This window comes from Eurosta solidaginis, chromosome 4 (genome assembly GCF_040869045.1).
Source record: "Eurosta solidaginis isolate ZX-2024a chromosome 4, ASM4086904v1, whole genome shotgun sequence".
NCBI classification, from domain to species: domain Eukaryota; kingdom Metazoa; phylum Arthropoda; class Insecta; order Diptera; family Tephritidae; genus Eurosta; species Eurosta solidaginis.
The window spans coordinates 158,191,982-158,210,786 of NC_090322.1; the positions used below are offsets into that span (position 1 = coordinate 158,191,982).

Below are 18,805 nucleotides of genomic sequence, written 5' to 3' on the forward strand. Positions count from 1 at the left end.
ACATATAATTAGGATCACACCGACGGATGGAGATTCGCTTCACGTTTTGGTTATATTTAATAAATTTAACGTCACGACAAACTTATTATTTCGAAAAATTTAGCAAAGCACACAAGGTTGCCAGACCAGATTATGATGCCAGATTGTATGCGCTAAGAAGAGTATAATCGTGGCTAAGTTGCCAAGTTTACGCCAAGTCAAGTCAAGTCTATGCTAAGTATCAGTAATGGGTCCTTAAGGCCCACTTGCAGAACGGCAGGTTATCTTTTTAACTCAGAGTTAACTTGACATGAGGGGTTAAAAAGATAAATTGCCTTGCACAACGACGAGTTAGCAGCTAAACCAGGGTTAGAAGGTAAATTTTTTAACTCGCCAATGTTGAAGGGTTAATTTGCTAACTGTTTACCAATCTGTGAAATGACAAGTAAACGAACATCAAAACAACCGCGAAAACCTCGGCTTATATTTTAATTTAAAATAAATATCTTGGCAATTGGAAACATAGCATCTCAGCCATCTACAAGAAATTAAATAATTACATATATATATAATTCATTACATTTGCAGGTAAGCTGCTATTTACAAATGGTTCTGGCCACTATGGTGTCTTTGTGTGGTGGTCGAACTGAATAATAGTTTTTGATAATGTTCTAGTACTGGGTCTACTGCTAATGCACGTCCAAAACGCGTTTTGACCTCAGTAACAAGAATCTGAAAGCTAAAAAAAAAATATTCATTCCGTCAAAAGATATTCATAGAAAACGGCAATGGTGTTGTCCTGGTGTAGTGGTCGAGCTGATGTAATACTTTTTGATGATGTTCTAGTACTGGGGTCGACTGCTAATACACGTCCAATACGCGTTTTGACAAATTATGCTCGAAACACAATGACGAGCGACGACGATATACGCCGCGTCAGGCGATGACATTTTTCAAATTACGCCCAGACATTTCGTCTACTTAAAACACAATGCCGGGCGAAATTGACGATAGGGGGACTCATGATAGCATATAAACTTATAAGGTGTAAAATTATATCCATTTACACACGCGGTTATATGAACGCACCTAGTAATACTCTTGATAAACTTGATTGTTTTTCAGCTGTATTATTTCCAAAAAAATTTTTTTGGTTGTTATACAAATTAAAAAATACCAAGATTAAGTGAAAAATCAAAACTAAAACGCCTTTACTTGCTGATGTTGGATATTTTTGATGAAAATGCCGTCTGTAATGTCTGCAAGGTTGCATTCCTTTGAGTTTACCGCGTTTACACAATGAAATGTGCGCGTAAATTTATACAAATTGTGTAAATGATTTTTCATACAAAATTTGACAGCTCGTGCGTAAACTAGATAAATTTATACGTTTACACACTTTATAAGGCATTTATACGGTTACATGAGTCCCCCTGATGTTTATTCAGAGTGGCCATTATTTAGAAATAAAGATGAAAAAAATTAAAACTTTTTTAATTCTCTGCTTTAGTACTTGACTGCTAAAACACGCCCAAAATGTTGAGAAATTAACAAAACAAAACAAAAATGTTAAGAAATTAAATTAAAAATTATATGTAAAGAAAAAAAATTTGTTTTTGGATATTATGTTTTCTTTTTTTATACTTAAAAAATTTAACAGCAGCAACCCTTGGGGTGTTTGTCGTCATCGCCCGGCGGCGACGATAGATTTATTTCTAAATGCCGTCGCGTAAATTTCGCTCTTGGCGTTCATTGTGTTCACCTTCATGTAATTATGGGGATTCTATTTTTGACGGCGATGTTCGTCGCGTTTATTTCGCGGCGTCAGGGCATTGTGTTTTAAGCTTTACAGTCCACTTCTACGCAATAAAATCCCAAATAAAAAAAAAAGAAATAAAAACAAATTTCTTCAAGAAATAAGTAATGCTGAGTGAGGTGCTCTATTCTGACGACGATGAAGAAATCATTGAGTATCTCGGAATTTATTTTTTAATAGATCGGTTGCAGAGCGAAGGTGAACCCCATAATTGACATTCTTTTGTGACGTGCGCTGTATTTCATATTTTACCTTTATATATTTGGTTATAATTATTTTATTTTTCACCAATAAAATTGTTTGTCTTTTAAATAAAATTCACTCCGATAATTCTTTCCGATACAATTCTTCTTTGAATATCTCTCTATACTATAGTATGAATCAGGCATGCTTAACCAACGAAACGATATCATTTCGTTACGATAATCAACGTTAATAAACGAAACGAAGTCATTTCGTTTCGTTTATTAACGTTAAGATCGTCAAATTAACGAAATGATTTCGTTTCGTTTTCTGCCATATCAAAACGAAATCAAATCGTTTATGTTGATTATTAATTTCAAACTATGCTGGCAAAGCTGATTGATGGCGGAGTCATTAAAGGTGAAAGCATTATCCAAACTGATTGCAACTTTTCTCATGAATTTTGACAGTACGAACATTTCTCAGAGTATTTTTGACATTACCACCAACGAATTACACAAACAAATTACATAGAGTTTGTGTGTGTATGTGCGCTCGTTGTTGCCACCTTACGGCTTCACCATGGCTATAGCATTGCCAGCACAATTCAAACATAAAGTATCACGTTTTCGTTAACGTTTTTAACGTTAACGAAAGCTTTTCGTTTCGGTTAAAAACGAGATACAATTTATCTTGATAATTTCTTTATCGATAATATTTCGAAGTGTTTCAACGGAAACGGTGGAAATTTTTTGATAAACGATTAGCTTAACGTTAAGGTGCATCCCTGGTATGAATACATAAAACCAGTTGCGCAGTTGCATTTTATCAGAGTTGCCACAGCAAAATTTTATTATCAGTTATTTGTATGCAATATTTTACTTTTGGAAACTGTTCGATCGTTATCTGCCGTCATCCGGTGGCAAAATCCTGAGCCAGATAAATAATTTTGCATGTAAATGCAACAACAACGATTTGAGCCAGATAAATCCAGATAGAAGTCTGGTTCAATTTGTGAGCCGGATAATTTGTTAATTACTTCGTTTTAGTTTGGCAACGCTGCCTTTAATAAACCAATTTTTTCAAAAATAGATGTCGCTGCTTAGCCTTTCGCCGTATGAGTTAAATGAAAAACAGCGGCGACATCTGCCTATCACATTTCACGTGTGCGAAAATTTCACGACATCTGCTTCTCAAGTCTCTCAATGATCCAGAGCATTCCCGTGAGAAGTGAGCGTGAGCCGGAGCTGTAAAACTCACTGGAGGACGGCAATCGTGTCGTGATCACGGTTGTTAAAACACGAGCAATGATCGGCTGATGGTGGTCCGCAAACGCATTGCAAGGAGTATTGTTAGAGTACTCCAACCTGAAAAAAATGGAACACATAATCCAACAATTTTTGCAGGCATGTAGCTACGATTTCTCTACGCCTCAAGATCTGCACACGAAGCTATTTTCGAGCGTCGCTACAAAAGCAAACAATTATTGAAAAAAATAAGAAATTAAATTTCTTCAGGTATATCCGTCCCCGAAACCAAAGGAAAATAGGTATTAAAAGTTATTTGCATCCCCGTGCCTTTGTAAATTATGAAAGGCAACTTTACACTACCGCGGAGCAGGGAAAAAAGGGATTTCTAGTTTCCAACACTTTTTAGCCTTTTAATCGCTTCAACAATGTCTAACCAAGCTTTTGTGGTGTTGAATACTCTTTTTTGCTTTGGTAATATACCTTTCACGCACTTTTATTAATTAAAATAACATTTTCTAATTAATTACACAAATTTGCATACAAAAAAATGTAAACAAACATCTTGTGCTTCCTTTTTCATGGAACTTGGGGGTGGGGAAGGAGGGATAACCTGAAGGTTTAATGTGGCCATATAAATCGTTCCCGAGATGGTTGGACTAGCACCTTAATGGTGCTGTGTTACCGGAGCGTACCGGATCTGTATCCGGCAAAGGACCATCACATAGATAACACTTCTCAAAGCCTTCGGGGAGCAACCTTATCGCTACAACAACAACAACATGATAGTTTCATATGGCGTACAGCAATGTTGGTTGCTAGGCGTAAATACGCCTAGAAAAGAGCAAGAAGAAGATGTTTCTTTACAATTTTTCGTTTGCAAACTTATTAAATTTCTTTTTTCACTTATGCGTGGTGGTGAAAACTTTCCTTTTTAATTTTATACACCGAACATTATATACTCAGCGTGAGCTTCAATTGTATATTTCATTTCAGATAAATTACTTTTCTACATAACACGTGGCACCGCCCGTTTAAAAAAAATGTCTCCCCATTTCCTCTTTCAATAAAACTTGATAAGTGAAATATCATTGATTCAAACCTATTTTTTGCTAAGTTATAGCTTATTATTCTAGTCTACGACCCTTTTAAACTTGTTTTATATCTAAGTTGCCGTGGTCTTTAACCGATCCCGTTCATTTTTACTAGGCATATTTTCTACTATAAGGAAAATATGTGTACACAATTTCATTACGATATGTTAATTTTTCTTCGAGTTATGGCTCCCGAAACATCGAAAATCGCTTAGTCATAAAAGGGGCGGTGCCACACCCATTTTCAAAAATTTTAGTGTTTTCCAATTTAATGTTATAATTCAATTTAGAAAAAAAATTCTATTGATACAAAGCTCTTTTTCGCTAAGATAAAGCTTATTTTATTGTGTGCAAAGCACGCTGAGTATAAAAATTACATTATATGGCCACAATACACATTCCACTCGCCTCACAAGAAGGCTTCGATGGCACTTTATGAAGAAAAATAATACTGGGGTTTACGTGGGGTCCATCACCCTCTGTATCATTGGATATCTACAGCGATTGTAAGGTCCTTCCTATACCATAGACTCAGTGCTTAGCCTAACAGGAGCCCTGAAAACAACTCCGACGGCTGCAATGTATGCCACTCTTTTCACATTTTACCTGTAGACAACGAGACACAATGCCTCGGAACAGCTTGAACGTAGACCATACGCCCATAGTAGTATGGCGCCATCAAAAATTGGATATTGTTCTCTACCTGCCCTACATCTTAATGTATGTTAGAGTGTAAGGGTACGCTTACACAGCCACCGATAAACCGTAAAATTGCAATCAGCTGATGAAATCGGCCGGGCCGGTATTAAAATTGTAACCGATTATCGGCCGGCAGCTTTTATTCTTACATTTTAGTTTTTCGCAAAAATACGCTTGCGTTTATGTTTATATGTGCTTATCCCACACAGGGCGCGTGTTTTGCACACAATTAATTAATTTTTCAATCCATCACACAAATAATTAATTTTTCACAGTAAGGCCGGGTTTTTCAGTGCGAGTTTAAACTCCAGTTAAAGATGACTAGAGTATCACCCTGCCACTTTGGCAGCTTAAGCTGAGATGAGCAGCAAAATTTTATGTTATCGAACAAAGTGGCAAGGTTAAACTCTAGTAAACTTTAACTGAAGTTTAAACTCGCACTGAAAACCCGGACATAATAACATGTGGGTTGGACTAGGAATCTATCGAGCACGTCTTGTGCTTGTGCCCTGCGCAGCAAGTTGCATAGGCCTTAGAAAGTTTCTAGTATTTGCCAAAAGAAAGGAGTTATTTTATACCATATGTATTTCTGTTAGGGGTTTTCAGTTTGGTCGTTAAGCAAACTTCTGGTAATACTATAGAATCGTTCAGTCTATGTAAGGTCTTCACGGACCAGCCAGTTGAACTTAACCTATGATTTTCAAGTCTCCGCAAAATGATTTTATATACATACTGTCCTGGCAAACTTTTCCTCGCCTTCTCTCTTATATTGTGTTTCTATGAGAATCCAATTTTTGCATAAAAGAAAGGTTCAAAAGAATAACGCTACAAATGAAGTATTCCAAAACGTAGTTGACACTTCGATAATCTAGCTAGATTGACTACTCTAAAATTTAATTCAATCTTTTTGAAATCGTAACGTATTTATACTCTGGACAATTTGTAGAAGGGTACCCAACATGATGTACACCGAAACGAAAAACGACCACAATGCAACACTGCCTTCATAGCTATTTGGTAGTCTGCTGCACTATAAGGGTGCCCACTATTTTTTCGTCCGGCAACGTATCTTCGCGTAGATTGTTCAGCATTGTACAGGTCTACAAGTAGGATATGTAGCAGCACGCACATACACAGCCACGCTCACCTGATAAAATGCTTGTTCTTGTTCGTTTTTTTTGTGGATGCTATTTGGCACTGTTGTACTTCTTAGGACCAAAAAAAGTTTAGTAGCTGCTATCGAAAACTGCTTAACATTTTTTTTTCTTATATTACAAAGAAATATACTTATTTACTTTCAAACGAGCACTTAATTACATCTCTCTTTAATAACCATATATTTTGGACAATTTTAATTAACAAATTGTGATACTTTATTACCGGGGACGATTGCTAAAACACGACCAAAACCGTCGGGGGAGGTATTAATAGACGCGTTTTTGCCTCGCTTCCAATAATTCGAATACTTTTTCTCTTCGGACTATTGACAACAGGACAAAACGCGTCTATTCATTTTTCTTTCCGCTTTTTTGGACGGGTTATTGCAGTCGACCTCGGTTTCAAACTGTTTTTCGCGGAGAACTTTTGAACGGGTAGAAAAACTTAACTCCCGTGTTTGTATTCTTAATACTGAAATAACTACGCGTCCTCAGATACCCCAATTGAAGACTGTTTTATAATTTTCTGAAGGACCCATATTGGTGCACTTAAAATTTCGTACTAAATTCGTTCAAAAAAATTTACCATCACAGCAACCCATATCTGATATTCCGATCCCTTTTTTGCTTCCCTGTGTCGCTTTCGACGAAGCAACCCCGGTAATTTTGACACTTCGTTCAGTGTCAAAACTCATGTTCCACGCAGGTTCCACTGGGTTCCACCCTAGTTTGACACTGACCGAAGTGTCAAACTGCCGTGTGTTAGAAAGGGAAAGAAATTGTTTCCCTCTCATACATATCATACTTGTAAACCTGTACAATGTTGTTCAGTGCAAAACTATTCACGCCTAAAACCATGCCATATTTTTTATTGAATTTGCCTGGGTAAAACAGTGAAACGAAAACAGGATTTTTTTAATACGTTAATTATAGTTGTATACGGGTGAGCATGTAAAAAACAAGTGCAAAAAAAGGTTTATTGTTTTTAAGTGTTACATTAAAAATTTTCACTTCATATATATACATATGTGCACATTCATACATATATATGGCGAAGAAGCAACCCTCTTAACGTATTGTTGCTAAGAAAAGTACATGCATGAAAATATACGATGAGAGAGAAAAGTTTTCATTTCAACGCAGTTTGTCGAGCAATAAGGTTTTCATTCAAATAACGGAATAATTCTTTTTCTTCGGGCATTGCATTTTATATTAATAAAAAAAAAGTGGAGATGAGATTAATAAAATAAAAAAATAAAACGGCTCCGATTAAAAAAAAATGTAAAAAAACAAATAGAAATTGTTATATGGAATAACAGACAACACACCGTGAAGTTACTAAAAGTGGACAAATTACACATACAATACCGTATGCAACGTGGTGAAATGTGAAAACGGGAAGCAGAATTTTACTCTTCCCCCATTATAATATAAAAAATATATATATATATATATATCTGTACCGTTAAATACGAATGCTGCCGAAAAATAATGCCTAAACGAATTAAATACGCATGAAAAACGAATTGGTAACCACCTTCAGTATTTTGCTCGATTTAAACTAAAAGGAACAACGAAGTTATTTTTTCTTACACCATAAATTGTGCTACTAATTTAATTTCATATAATAAAATTCCCAGAATTAATACACAAAAATTTAGTTCGAACTACAAAAAAAGAAGAAAATAATAGTAAAAAACGGTACAGAAGTAATGAAATGCTAAAAGATTACTCAACGCAAAAAGGACATACGCAGACGGAAACATAAACCCACCAACAACAACAGCGCGTACAGAATTATAGACCACAGTAGTGACAATTACACGAGAAATTCGTAAAAATTTTCGTACACATGAATATGTTACATTCGTTTGGTGGCAGTGGAGGCGGCGTTGGGGCGACAGGTTTTGGTGGTGGCGATTCAGGTGGTAAGTTGAAATGTCTGTGGAAAAAAGTGTAAAGCTGATCTGAACTACCATAAAAATTCAAAAATTATACCTGTGCTGCATGGCGTATGAGTAACATTTTTTTGATTCATGACAAAAAATTGCTTTCAGAATTGATGGCGGCAATTCAATTCAGGGATTCAAGGGGTTGATTAGCGTAATGCAAAGCTTCAGAGCTTCCGCAACCCAATTGTCAAGCTGACCTAAGCGAGGGGAATCCTGTTACCAATATGAATGTATCATACATATATTTAGCAAGTTTCTCATTGAACTAGGGGGTGGGGGATGGCCTAGAAGGTTTAATCTGGTTATATTAGTCGTTCCCGAGATGGTAGGACTAGTACCTTATTGGCGCTTGTTACCGGAACGTACCGGAACAATATACGGAAAAGGACCATCAACATCGAGAACATTCCACAGAACCTATGGGGAGTGTCTTTATCATTAATACAACAACTACAAAATGGCGGCCGCCGTGGTGTGGTGGTAACGTGCTCCGCGTACCATATCGAAGATCCTCGGTTCACACCCCGGACAAAGCCACATCAATATTTTAGAAACGAGTTTTTTCTATTAGAAGAAAGTTTTTTTTAAACGGGGTCGACCACGGCAGTGACTCGACAATCACTCCGAGTGTATTTCTGCTATGAAAAGCCTTTTAGTGAAAACTCATCTGCCTTGCAGATGCCGTTCGTAGTCGGCGTAAAACATTTAGGTCCCGTAACGCCAACTTTTGGAAAAATTAAAAAGGAGCACGACGTAAATTGGAAGAGAAGGATGGCCTAAAATTATTAAATTTTTTTTCAAACGATTCCACTGAAAATGGCTAAATGCATTTTGGCAAGAATGATTCTTCGACAAGGTTGTCGAGGCGCAAATGCGCTGATTCTTTGCTTGATGAGAGCAGGTATTTCATTTTGTTCTCATTCACCATTAAACCGATATCTTCCGCTTCTTTTTTTCAGTTTACAGTGAGCAGAACTTATGGCCGTTGATGTCAATATCGTCAGCATACGCCTGTAATTGTACGCTCTTATAGAATATCTTTCCAGAGTAGTTAATTTCTGCAGCTAGTACAATTTTCTCCAGCATCAAATTAAAAAAATCCCACGACTGGGGCTCACACTGTTTTAAACCTCGTTTAGTTTCGAATGGCTCGGAAGAGTCCTTCCCAATTCTGACTGAGCTGGTGAGTTTCTCCGCATTGTTTTGCAAAGCGGAATAAGTTTTGCGGAGAAATCAAACTCAGAAATAGCGACATATAGGTAGCTCGTTTTCATTTTTTCGAAGGCGGCTTTAAAGATGATGATGTGTGTCAATTACTTCTTCTCCCACTTTTTCAAAGATTTGGCGCATAGTGAAAAGCTGGTCGATGATGCATTTACCAGGTTTGAAGCCGCCGTGACAAGGTCCAATCAGCCGATTCACGGTGGGCTTCAATATTTCGCACAATAAGCCTCGCCGGACTTACTAACAAGGCTGTTTCTGCTTAAGAAAGATTCCAATCGTTGGACATGCACTCATCTGAAAATATTTGCAAAGAAGTTGATGAATGCTAAAAGAAACTCCTCACCGCCGTAATTGAATAGCACTGCAAGCAATCCAGCAGGGGCCGCGGCCTTGTTGTTTTTTAAACTGGTTATTTTCGCTATTGTCCAGTGGAAAACAAAAAACAAACAACTCCTTGGCGCAGTATACGTCCTAGGAGATTTTGGCCGAGCTTTTCTTCCAGCTTGCTATCTTGTTTTTAAATTCTTCCTACAAGTTTCCATCGACGAAGGATCGTCTCCGAACGGCATCTGCGAGGAAATGAATTTTCGCTGATAACCTTTTCTTGGCAGAAATAAATTTGGACTGTTTGCCAAACCATTGTTGAGCGTTGACCACGTCTAGAAAAAACTTTTTTAATGTATTTTGATTTAGCATTTTTCGGATTTGGCCTCTGGTGGCGAGCACTCCATCATTACATCACTGCGGCCGCTGAAATTCTAACCAGAGGTCGACACAAGCAATCAGACTGCAAGTGTCTGAACTTAACGTACAATGCTTTTCCAGGCGGCTTTGAAGTTTTTATACAATTTTGAGAAAGGAGTCTGCGTCGTGGTCCGTTTAGACTCCTGATGCGCAAACTTTTTGACGAGCTTCCATAAAGGCGCATCTCAAGGATAAAGGTGCCATTTGAAAGGTGCTTTTTTGAGACTACGTGAATATTTTTGGAGCTCCAAAACGCTCCAGCAAATAAGCCGCAAGGGCTCCGAAACATTTTGCAATCGCTATCAGCTTTCAAACTGCCTAGAATGTATTCATTGCTGGATAATCCCTCCACCCTTGCCAATTGCAGATTTTTTATCTAATTTTTCGTAGACGTAAACTTGAAAACAAACTAACTGAAAGTGAATAATCCGTCAACTCTTCTAAGAGCTGCTGTTTAAGACCCCTAGAAAATATCGCATACAACAGAGCATGCAGCGGCCCGAAGCAGGGGCTAATGGACAACCCCGCTTGGAAAAACGTCTTCTTAATTAATGAATACAGATTATTCTTGAATAATAATTTATGATTCATATTTTGAAACGCTTTTTATTCATATTTGATATCATTGTAAAATTGAGCTTTAATAGTTTTAGAGTAATATTTGACTGCTTTTCACAGTCATTTTCTGATCATATTCTTGAACATATTTCAATCGTTTTGGTTTAGATTTTTGAATCATTTTTGAATGCGATTATGATGCATTTATTCTCCATATCTCATTCAAAATAAAATACTACATAATAATATTATTTCGTCAGGGAAGAAAGAATGCGGAAGTGAGCTATTTGAACCACAGGTTACTCGCCAACAAACTTGACCGATATACACCTGCGACTACAACATCCAACATCAGCTATGATCGTCAATATCTTAAAATACGATACGGTACGGGATGTTGAAGACATATCCAGGTACATATGTGAAGAGAGTTTCACTTACCTGGTCAAATAGCTCACAACTTTTGTATTGTCTAACTATTATGTATTTTCTGGGAAGCCGAAGGTGGAAAAATGGTTGGGGTAACCTTTGGTCACTAGCAGAATATCTCGAAGAATATCTTAATAAAAAAAATTTGATATATGTACATATTTTTTCTGAACTTCATGATTGAAAAAATGTGTGATTTTGAAAAAAAAAAAAAATAAGGTAATAGTTGGACAATACAAAAGTTGTGAGCTATTTGACCAGGTAAGTGAAACTCTCTTGACATATGTACCTGGATATGTCTTCAACATCCCTTACCGTATCGTATTTTAAGATATTGACGATCATAGCTGATGTTGGACGTTGTAGTCGCAGGTGTATATCGGTCAAGTTTGTTTGCGAGTGACCTGTGGTTCAAATAGCTCACTTCCGCATGCTTTCTTCCCCTGACGAAATAAGATTATTATGTAGTATTTTATTTTGAATGAGATATAAAGAATAAATGCATCATAATCGCATTCAAAAATGATTGAAAAATCTAAACCAAAACGATTGAAATATGTTCACGAATATGATCAGAAAATGACTGTGAAAATCAGTCAAATATTACTCTAAAACAATTAAAGCTCAATTTTACAATGATATCAAAGATGAATAAAAAGCGTTTCAAAAATTATTCAAGAATAATCACATTTAAGGTACATTTTTCTCCCGACGATAAATTTAAATTTGAATGTTTTTAATCATCCTGGAGTATGATATTTAAATATTTTTTGATCAAAATTTTCAAAAAATGCTGGCTGGGTTGACTTAAATGAAAAGCTTTCTTTGTCGGTGTTAGAATTTAATTTGAATTTATTATGAGCATACAAGGTGGCTCCATTATTCAATTACTAGAGGTTTGTTCTCTGATCACAGAGCTTTGACACTCCAAAGTTCAAAAATCAGGACGGATTGTTCTTACAAAGGAAGAAAAATGGATAGTAATTCAATCCACTCCACGAAAATTTTAATAGAAAAGTACTTTAGTAATTTTGTGAATGCCTCATATTATTAAATATTTCGTGAAATGAAGAAGAGTTATATTGCTTTTTCATTATTTAAGAACTTGTTTGAAAAAGCTATGCTTAGAATTGTATCAAATACGCACGCATTCAATACATCTTGACATCAGATAGGGCGTTTATGAAACAAATTAAGAGATATTGCGTTCTTCAACCTAATTCTGATATATGTAGATATGTGAGATGGGCATTTTTGAATAATATTTTGAGATAGGGCGTTATGAAGATATGGTGATACTCCATTCAGCAGTCGACATGACCTCATACAAAAAATGGCAAATTTTCTAAGAACTTTAAATCCAGGGTTTGACTTTCACAGAAGGTTCATTGCAACACAGGGAAAGGCTCTTTTCCGTTTAACCATTCATGGAATCGTTCCCAAAAAACCGCTAATTTGGATGATTCGGAACACGTTGTCTTGATATTATCTCGGGCAGTCCGAATATTCCAAATATATAAATACATATCCAAGATTCCATAAATTCTAATAATAACTATAAATAGGGATGAATGTTCCGAACATACGGAATGAATAAGTTAACATGCTCAATGAGTATATTTCGATATGGTATCTCCTTTATTTACTATCGATTTGCTAGTCCAGTTTTTGACGTTGAACCAAGAATTTTGAATTAGTTTAGGTTTCGTATGCTCATAGGATTACGGAAGTGCACGATTCCTCCTAGTGTCCGTACTTTTCATAAAATTGCCTTTGTACAGCCACACTAGCCACATGGGGTGGCTCAATATCGACGACTCAATATTTTTTGGTTAAAAAGTGGTCTTTACACGAGTCAATTTACAGATATTTTTTGATATAAAGCCTAAATCTAGCAGTAGAAATTGAGCGAACTTCAAATAACCTAAGCCATTAAGCAAAAAGCGCAAAAATCCTTAGCTAGGATCTAAAGTAAATTGGACTTGAAGTATTTATGTATAACCTCGAAGGGATCTGCCAAAGGGAATTAGTTTTTTGCGGATAAGCGTTTTATGGCAAAAACACAAAGGATTTGCATAACAAATGTCCAGGAACCACATCGTTCTCGACAAGACGAAGAGAATCCTCACGCTCCAATGACGCATGATCCAGATCTCGTTAGAAGTTTAACATGCAAGTTAAAATTCTATCCATATCTGGGGTCTAAGGTATCGATTCTCACCTTTATCAGTAAACGCGTTTTGACCTCGGTATCAATAATCCGAAGTCGGAAATCAAAAATTTTACTTCTGCCAAGAGATATTTGTGAAAAAACAAGTTATTGTGTGGTTTTTGTGTTTTTCATGCTTTTATTGAACAGACTAGGACCGGATTTACAAGGAACTCTTGTCGTGTTGCTTCATTTAAACAACACCATACAGGCGTACTTATGCCGGATTTACATAGAACGCTTTGTTGCGTTGCTCTGCCTGACAAATAAGTTCAATGTGTTGTCGCACGCGTATCTTGCGAAATGTAAAGCGAAGCTAAAGTCAATATGTTCTTAACTTAAGGCGCTGTAAATATTTTAAAGCGAAGCGACGCGGCTAGAGTTCTCTGTAAAAATGGCCTTGCATAAACGCGTTGTACGATTCAAAGCGAAGGAAGCGGCAATGGGTTTACTTGTCGTCTCATAGCACTGTCAAGTCTCAAAGCCAAGCAAAGCGAACAAAGCTTTAAGGTAAATCTGCTTTTAGCTAAACAATTCTCAAATATTTTCCCCGCTTTCCAAACCACGATATGAACTCATCTCCAGGCGACGGAACACAGCAAAACAGTAAATTTGGCAATACACATACATATCGCGTAGTGGGTATTGGACCCACCCAGGGCTTTTAAAAAAAAAAAGCGCGGAAACAGCGAAAGAAGTAGATGTAAGCCATCATTCAGTGGGTCTTATAGCTCCGTATCAATATCTGGATCATTGGGAAACGACAGAGAGTTCTCTGAATAATTGGGAAACTTCAGAAGCAGATCTCCTGATATTTTGGCACATGGGTTGTGATAGGAAGATGTCGCTGTTGTGCTTCATTTTACAGCTAATCGCCAGACAGCGACGTTTTTTTTTTTGAAAAATTGGGTTTATTAAAGGCTGTATGTCCAAACTAATGACAATAAATTAACAAATTAGTTGACCCACAAATTTAACCATACTTATACCAAGATTTATCTGGCTCAAATCGTTGTTGTTGTATTTACATGCAAATTTTTTAATCTGGCTCAAGATACTTCCGACCGGATGATGCCCAAAATCTGTGCCAGGTTAGTGTAAGTTGAACTGACCGGTCCATGAGGACTTGACATAGACTGAATGAGTGCGTAGTGTTACCAGAAGTTTATTTAACGAGAACAAACTGACAAACAAACTAAGAAACACCAAAAACCAGGACCTATGTTATAAAATAACTAGAAGCTTTCTATGACTTATGCCAGTTGCTCCTTCTAGATCTTAAAGCTATATAACTCCTAATAGCTAGAGTCTCAGTAGGGAAAGCGCATGGCACGAGCACAATACGTGCTCGATCGTTTCCTCCTCCAATCCCCACTTCCTACATATGCTATCATAGACCAAGCCTAAATTAAAGACATTTGTCCCCAGAAGGCAGTGTCCAGTCAGAATACTCGTCTTGAGTATACAGTCCTCTCTTTTTAATAATAGAAGCAACTTTCTAAGTCTAAGGTTGTAAGACCTACACATACTATTCGACACTTTACGGCCCCGCGCTTGGACCCACGCCTTTCCCGCTTGGTTGACCCTTCCCGCCTTCTCCTAATATCACCCAATCTAATTGTGACGTCTACGGAGTAAGCTTCAAGGGATGCGCCTTTTTTTAGCTAGTTCATCTGCTTTTAATTCCCATATTTCCACTTATGCCCTGGGACCGAATATAGATGTATGTTTTTCCCCGTTCAGATTCTTTCCAGGGATTGCTTATACTCTAACACATTTTAATACTAATACTTCCGCTTGGAAAACGCTACACTCATCTGGCAGCTTGTAGAATCTGTTTATTGTCGGATCAGCACAATACACCGCAGACCCTAATCCTTCCACTACTTTGAAACCATCTGTGTACACATATACCGCCTTGTCAGCCATTTGGACACCCTTCGCCAGCCATCAACCTCTATTATGGCTTTGGCTTTAATAGCCCCCTAGAAGCGCAGATAGTGAATTAGGTAGTATGTTCGTCCTGTAATTGATGAAGCTATACTACTATGGCCGTATAGTCTGCTCTCAAGCTGCCCCGAGGTACTGAGCCTCGTTGCAGTTGTTAACGCTATGTTCTTTGCTACCAGGTCTACAGGTGGAATGTGCAGAACGGCATACAGTGCAGCCGTCGGGGTTGTTTTCATTAATAGCCTGCATACTCCCTATAGTTTTTTGAAGTACGTTCTTTTCACGGTATCAAACACAACGAAGCTAATTGCATGATCAATGGCCCAACTATCAGCACCATGTTCCCCGCCCAAACACTTCGTTGTCGTATCATCGGTATCAAATCACACGGTCTAACCTTGGCAAAAATACGGAGTATATCAAAGCTCCTTAACATTTTAAGGATAATGGCATCCAGTTGTAAGGCAACTCCACCTTTGGCTCACCAGATACATGATTCAATTTCAAAATTTTAATACAAGTATTAAGGGATGCGAACAACCTTTTCTGAGCACCAGGATAGCTTGCATCATAATATGGGATGTGATTACAACCTTTCTGCGACATGGAATTTAAATGTCAGTTCGCTGTAGAATAAATACCTTAATGCGATTGGTTCAAATCTGCGGCCCCTTGACAAAGCAATAAGAAAAATATACATCTTCATTTAGTGGCTTCCGAACTTTTAATCACGCTTACTCTAGATCCAATGCCAATCGTTCAGTTTAGCCTAAGTTTCAAAACATTTCAAAAAGTAGAGTGCGCACGAACCCATTCTTACAATTTTCAACTGCTTTGGACAAACGATAAGCTCTTGCTACTCATCATTTACATACAGGATACACCAAACAATTAAGAAATGATTTCAACTTGTTTTTTGACCTTTGAAGAGAATACTTTAATGTCTACTTCAAAGGCAAATGAAATGACAGCATTAGTCCGCAGATAATGTTTTACTGCCAACTTCAGCGGAGAAGATACTGAATCGCTTCGTTAAGTATGCTTCTTTGTCAACTTCCCCAAAAGTGAACTCTCCCACATGTAAGCAAAAAGCCAACATGCGAGATGCAACCATAGCGTACCATGAATCTCACATGAAGCCCGATCCCTAGGATAGGAGATGAGATCTGTATACAAGCACCATGCCATACAGCATATCAGGTCATGTACTGGCTATTCCTGCTCCCCACGGTACAGTTTTTATTGACCATGATAGGGTAACGCAAGCCATGCGACTCCCTTTCGTTTTATTCTAACTCCTTACCAGCAGGGGGAAGGGGGTTCAGGTATACAATCGCATATTAAAAATTACACTCCACAAGTCTCTCAGAATACCTGTCTTGATGCACATATTAGAGATATGCGCCGCCTAACGACGAACGTTTTTCGCACGCCGCCGCCCAACATCAAACATATTGGCGCGTCGGCGGCGGCGTTCGGCGCCTTACTATATTTTCTACTCATTTAAGACTATCAGACCATTTATTGTTCATGTCGAAAATGAGTCCGATATAGTCGAAAGGGGTATCAACGGATGCGGATCACTGCGAAATTTAACTCTTTCTAACAGGAGCTTTCCATGCCGGCTGAACACGGATTTTGCGTCACCCAATTCACCAAGTTATTAAAACAAAACATTAAAAGAAAAGTTATATACAAAAGTTAAATGCTCACTTTGCATAATTTTCCAAATTTTTTTTTTAAAACAATTGAAAAATCACTTGGCCTTATATTCAAACACTTGTTGTTTATTTGTGAGACTATAAAATAGCGTCTGAAATGTTAATTTTGATTTTCACACTTCATCATTCAACACCCAAGTTTCCCGGTTTGACATTACCTAAAGTTGGTAGCCCTATCCCCAACTAGTTCGTTGGATTAATTCTAGCCTCTCGATCAAGTTTAAATATCTCTTACACGTTACGGCTTCCGTTACATATGTGAATACGTAGGCACATATCTTTACCAGGTGAGGCTTTGTCCTTCGCAAAAACACTTAAAGTGACGAAGCAAAAGCTTTCCCATGACAGTCGAACAAATGACCGGGTGTGCTACTACCCCAACGTAGTGGACATTCGCACTAATCTGAAAACTGACCATATGTGACCTGGAATCCTAAAGGACCCTATTGCCCGAAAATACCGTTCTTCACTTTCTGAGTGATTCTTATTGGAAATTTAACGCTCTTTCCAATGGAATAAACCGCAGTTTTCAGCCTTTCTTAGTTTTTTCACAAATCGCATTTAAAGCCAAATCGGACCACAAATACGATTTTTTGAAATATTTCGATCCATGCGCCACCTATCGGAGTTTTTTGATTTTGCATTGTCATCGGGCTCTGAAATATATTCCAAGTTTCAAGCTTGTAGGTTATCGGGAAGCTAATTAAATTTTAATTACAAAATTCGTTCACAACGGCCAGCCGCTACACAGAGTCAAGCTAAACAAAAACTTGAAACGCGTTTTTCTCGAAAACTTGTTTGCGCACAATAGGGTTATTTCATGACTCCAGGTCAAATATGACATTTACATCTTTCGGCTTAAAATCGGTTTAACGATTTTGAAAATTTTATCAAGGTCCTTGTAAGATTTTAATTATGTAGATGCGCCAGGATTATAGAATTTTCACCCATGAGTTACGCAATTATATCCACTTGGACTGCTTATGATTACGAAGGTGGCATCCTTGGCCGAATATCTACTCTCTAACGTTTCAAGGTGTTTCTTTGGTGGTGTTTCTTTGGAAGTGCTCGACAGCATATCGCGACAAAAAACACCAATTAGAGAGTCTTTGGAGCTACACCTTGCGCTTCTAGGAAAGTGACGTCAACGAAAGTATGAATTCAAAGTCGCAGTGCTATAACTTCTGCACTGGCATGTGGTGTGAGGGCCAGGAGGCCTGGAAGCGACTGCTGGCCAGGATTGTTACTGTTCGCACATCGGGAACTATTATATATTTAAAGTAACAACGCCGGCGTACTCCACAAATTGAAAAATGCTCATAAAGTGCTAACAATTAGGTCACTTCTTACTTTGTTACTTTGTTAGTCCTTTTTTTATCAGCATTGAAATGCATATTTATATCAATGACAGGTAATACAAGTTAGGACAGAATGGACCTGAGCAATAATCTTACCCCATTTGTAATATCCGAATAATCGGCTGTATAAAAACTCATTTTCGTTGAAAAGAAGCAAAAAGGATACAGGGGCTGCCACTTATGAATTGAGCGGGTAAAAATGTAGTTTAACAGTTGTAGCTATGAAAAAAATGTTTATGCCAAACCTCAGTCGGATTGGGGGACAGGTTACGCCAATTTTCAAATACTGATTAAGTTTTGTTCATAGCCCAACTACTGAGGTAGAATATCTTTTAAATGCAATTAAATACCATAGAGTTATTGCAAACTTTGTTAAGGTTAGACCTTTAGGAAAAGTGGGCGTGATCTTTAACGAATTTTGATTATCTTCACTAAGTCTGTGTATATATTTTGGCAAGGATATACTCTCTGCCAAATTTCAATGT

General features: G+C 37.4%; 1 protein-coding gene across 2 annotated transcripts in view; it reads left to right on the forward strand.

Moving 5' to 3' along the window:
• Positions 1-429: 429 nt before the first annotated feature.
• LOC137250542 (small G protein signaling modulator 2) overlaps positions 430-18,805 on the forward strand; it is a 198,772-nt gene continuing 180,396 nt past the window's right edge. The window contains exon 1 of one of the 2 annotated variants that reach the window (XM_067783527.1): positions 430-567. Coding sequence is in view for 1 of the 2 variants with exons in the window: in XM_067783526.1 (XP_067639627.1) it covers positions 8,028-8,103 (76 nt within the window). In the remaining variant the exon portion in view is untranslated. Of the gene's footprint in view, positions 568-7,004; positions 8,104-18,805 lie in introns of those variants that run through there. The other variant, XM_067783526.1, reaches the window with a different exon arrangement.